General features: G+C 44.0%; 2 protein-coding genes across 2 annotated transcripts in view; both read right to left on the reverse strand.

The window, feature by feature from the left end:
* LOC135205581 (uncharacterized) overlaps positions 1-1,024 on the reverse strand; it is a 2,731-nt gene extending 1,707 nt beyond the window's left edge. The window contains 2 exon segments of the mRNA XM_064236348.1: positions 74-866; positions 1,006-1,024. Coding sequence (XP_064092418.1) covers positions 74-866; positions 1,006-1,024 — 812 coding nt within the window.
* LOC135205722 (nuclear pore complex protein DDB_G0274915-like) overlaps positions 1-1,766 on the reverse strand; it is a 20,309-nt gene extending 18,543 nt beyond the window's left edge. The window contains exon 1 of the mRNA XM_064236801.1: positions 1,696-1,766. Within this exon, the coding sequence (XP_064092871.1) occupies positions 1,696-1,716 (21 nt within the window). The 5' untranslated portion in view covers positions 1,717-1,766. The remainder of the gene's footprint in view (positions 1-1,695) is intronic.
* Between the last annotated feature and the right edge of the window lie 989 nt (positions 1,767-2,755).

Below are 2,755 nucleotides of genomic sequence, written 5' to 3' on the forward strand. Positions count from 1 at the left end.
AGTGAATCCTCTGTTAGCTCCTGCTTGATAGTCAACCCTCCTTCTTACACCATCATCAGCAACAAAAGAAAACTGTCCCTGCACATTAAGGTCAGCATCAGCAGATTCTGAACGAGAATGGTCAGCTGCATTGAAGGAGAAAGAGTAAGAGCCATCATTATTAGCTGAACTTTGTGAAGAAGAGGCCCCACTTTGTGAAGAGGAAAAGGTTCCACTTGCACTCTTAACTGCAACAGCAGAAGAGGAAGATGGCGCAGAACCTGCAGCAGGTGACCTGTAACCAGGGGAGGAGGAGGAGGAGGAGGAGATGGATGAGGGAGATCCTAATGATCCTGTTGCTCTGCTACTTGAGGGGAATCTGGCACCTGAAGAAGATTGTCGTGTAGCTGCTGGAGTAGATGGAGAAGATTCAGGAGTTGGAGGCGAGAGTGGAAGGTCATTTCCTTCTACAACGAAGCCAGTGCCACGACCTGCAGTGTAAGAGTAGGTTCTTGTGATTCCATCATCGTCTGTGTAGGAGTAAGATCCTCGGACATTTCCAGTAGCATCACTTTGCTCTGATCTTGTTTGTCCCTCTCCAGCAAACTGGAAACCATAAGAAGCATCAGCATTTGGGTTGGCCAGGGGATCAACGAAAGGTGGACGAGCCCTTGCAGCAGCATGGGCCTTATGGAAGTCAGGATGTGGTTGTGGGAGGTGAGATCCTGATGGGACAAAACCAGCCTCACCAGCTGTGTATTGAAGATTCACGGAATTGCCATCAGGGTCAACATAGCCAAACCTTCCATCTTGGTGTCCAACCCTTGTAGACTTTGCACTCTCGAAGGCTCCTTCACCAGTATCATGGCCATATTTATAAGTACCATCTCGTAAGGACAAAATACTGAGAACGCTTCCGGTCCATTACTTGAGGTATGTTGTAGGCTCCATCTGGTCCAGGCAAACTTAGAGTGCTAACTGTGAAGACAGACAACACAACCTGCAATCCATAAATTTTCATATTACTATTTGGAAAATTGGCCATTCTGTGCTCTATGTAAGGTTATCTTTTAACAGAAAGAGAATGTTCGAAAGTTTATTTAGGAGTAGAAATTGGAAAGTTATTATCATAATGACATCAGTTATATGCTTTGAATTTTGATATGAGTGTAAAGATTTGCTTTCACCTTCATGGAAAGAGGAAGGGTTTGAAAAATCCTGTGTGATTATGGTTGTGTATGTATAAATTCCATCTTTCGAATCAGAGTCACTAATATTATAATGTGGGATCGAGTTGCACAGAGAGACAAAGGAATTGGCCCAATGATATGATTCCTTGGATTCAAGTCGACTCTCAAATACACGAGTTGCTGTCCACTGGATGAATGTTCGTGCTTATCTTTCTGCTTGTGTATGAATGAGTGCAAGAATGTCTTAAGGAAAAACAATAGGTAAAGAGTTCCATGATTACCATAAATATGAAGAAATAGAAAGCGGTCCAAAGAAGCAAAAGGAAGTTAGTGTATATTTTCGCCTTTTCCACTAAATGTTGGGGAACAAAGTCCTGAAGGGCGATAGAAGCCACTTAGAAATGCCATTATTTCCTTCGTGTATGTGGACGTAGGAACGAGAGAGAGAGAGAGAGAGAGAGAGAGAGAGAGAGAGAGAGAGAGAGATGGATTCTGTAGATTCCAACACATCACTGAGTGCCATTACCAAGCTAATCCAGGAGGCCATTGTGGAGATCGCTGGGAGGGTGGGTTTCCTTCAGGCGACGCCGATGTCCCACGAGTGAGTGATCTGCCTTTGCAAGAGCTGAGGCCCTTTTATACCCAGAGGAGGCCGTGAGATGGAACGAGAGTAGGGGGGGTGGTCGGGGTGGGGTGGGGTTGGGGCGGGTGGGAGAAGGACAGAAATCAGGGCATCAGGCTGTGCCCTCATTGCCAGATCTGAATTCGTGGCCTGTCGTGGCATGTAAACAGTTGTGCCTGATCGCCCTTGAGGGAACCAGATCCTGTGCTTCTTATTCCGTTGTCTTTCGTCCGTCTTTTTTTTTTCTTTTGAAGTTTTGAATTACATTTCCTGTGTGAGATTCTTTCCCTCGATGTCCATCATAACGACCCTAGTTATCATTAGCACAGGAGTATCCTCGTTTAGCCTCATTTGCGTTGAATTTCGAATAAACGATTGTAGTGGTTTCTTCCGAGGTTTGCCCCTAAATCAATTATGCCATTTCCCAAAGATCTTACCGAGGCGTCTTCTGGTGAGAGAGACCGGCCCCGAACTAGAGCGAGACGGCAAGTCCAGACGTGGATCCAGGAATGGAAGTGTTCCCTTTCTCGTGTTGAAAGCAAAACTTTCTAGATCTTAGAGCCACAAGGAAAGTTGAATCATTCAGAACTGGAATGATTGTCTTCTATTTTTGAAAAATGGAATAGAAGATTTCCAGTGTTTGGGTCGAACATCAAAGTGTTGCAGTCTGAAAGTAAGAGTTTGAATTGAGGGTTGGGGAGAGATTTGCCGATTGTCTTTCATCTCGTGACATGTCGAGATGTTACGATTCTGTTTGCTGGCTTTTGTAATCAAACAGATAACGTTGCATTATTTTCTCTGGTATAATCATTGCTATAGCGTAGAAAAAAAGTAGTTTTTTTTTTAAGAGCCGGATGTTTCAGCGATGTGTCTGATGTTACATTTAAGGTAAAATGCTTTGATTTAACTGAATAAGTTGGGGTTATCTTGTTTTCGTGAAGTTGTGAGCTGCATTGATATATAC

Source organism: Macrobrachium nipponense, chromosome 24, assembly GCF_015104395.2.
Source record: "Macrobrachium nipponense isolate FS-2020 chromosome 24, ASM1510439v2, whole genome shotgun sequence".
Taxonomy (NCBI): Eukaryota; Metazoa; Arthropoda; class Malacostraca; order Decapoda; family Palaemonidae; genus Macrobrachium; species Macrobrachium nipponense.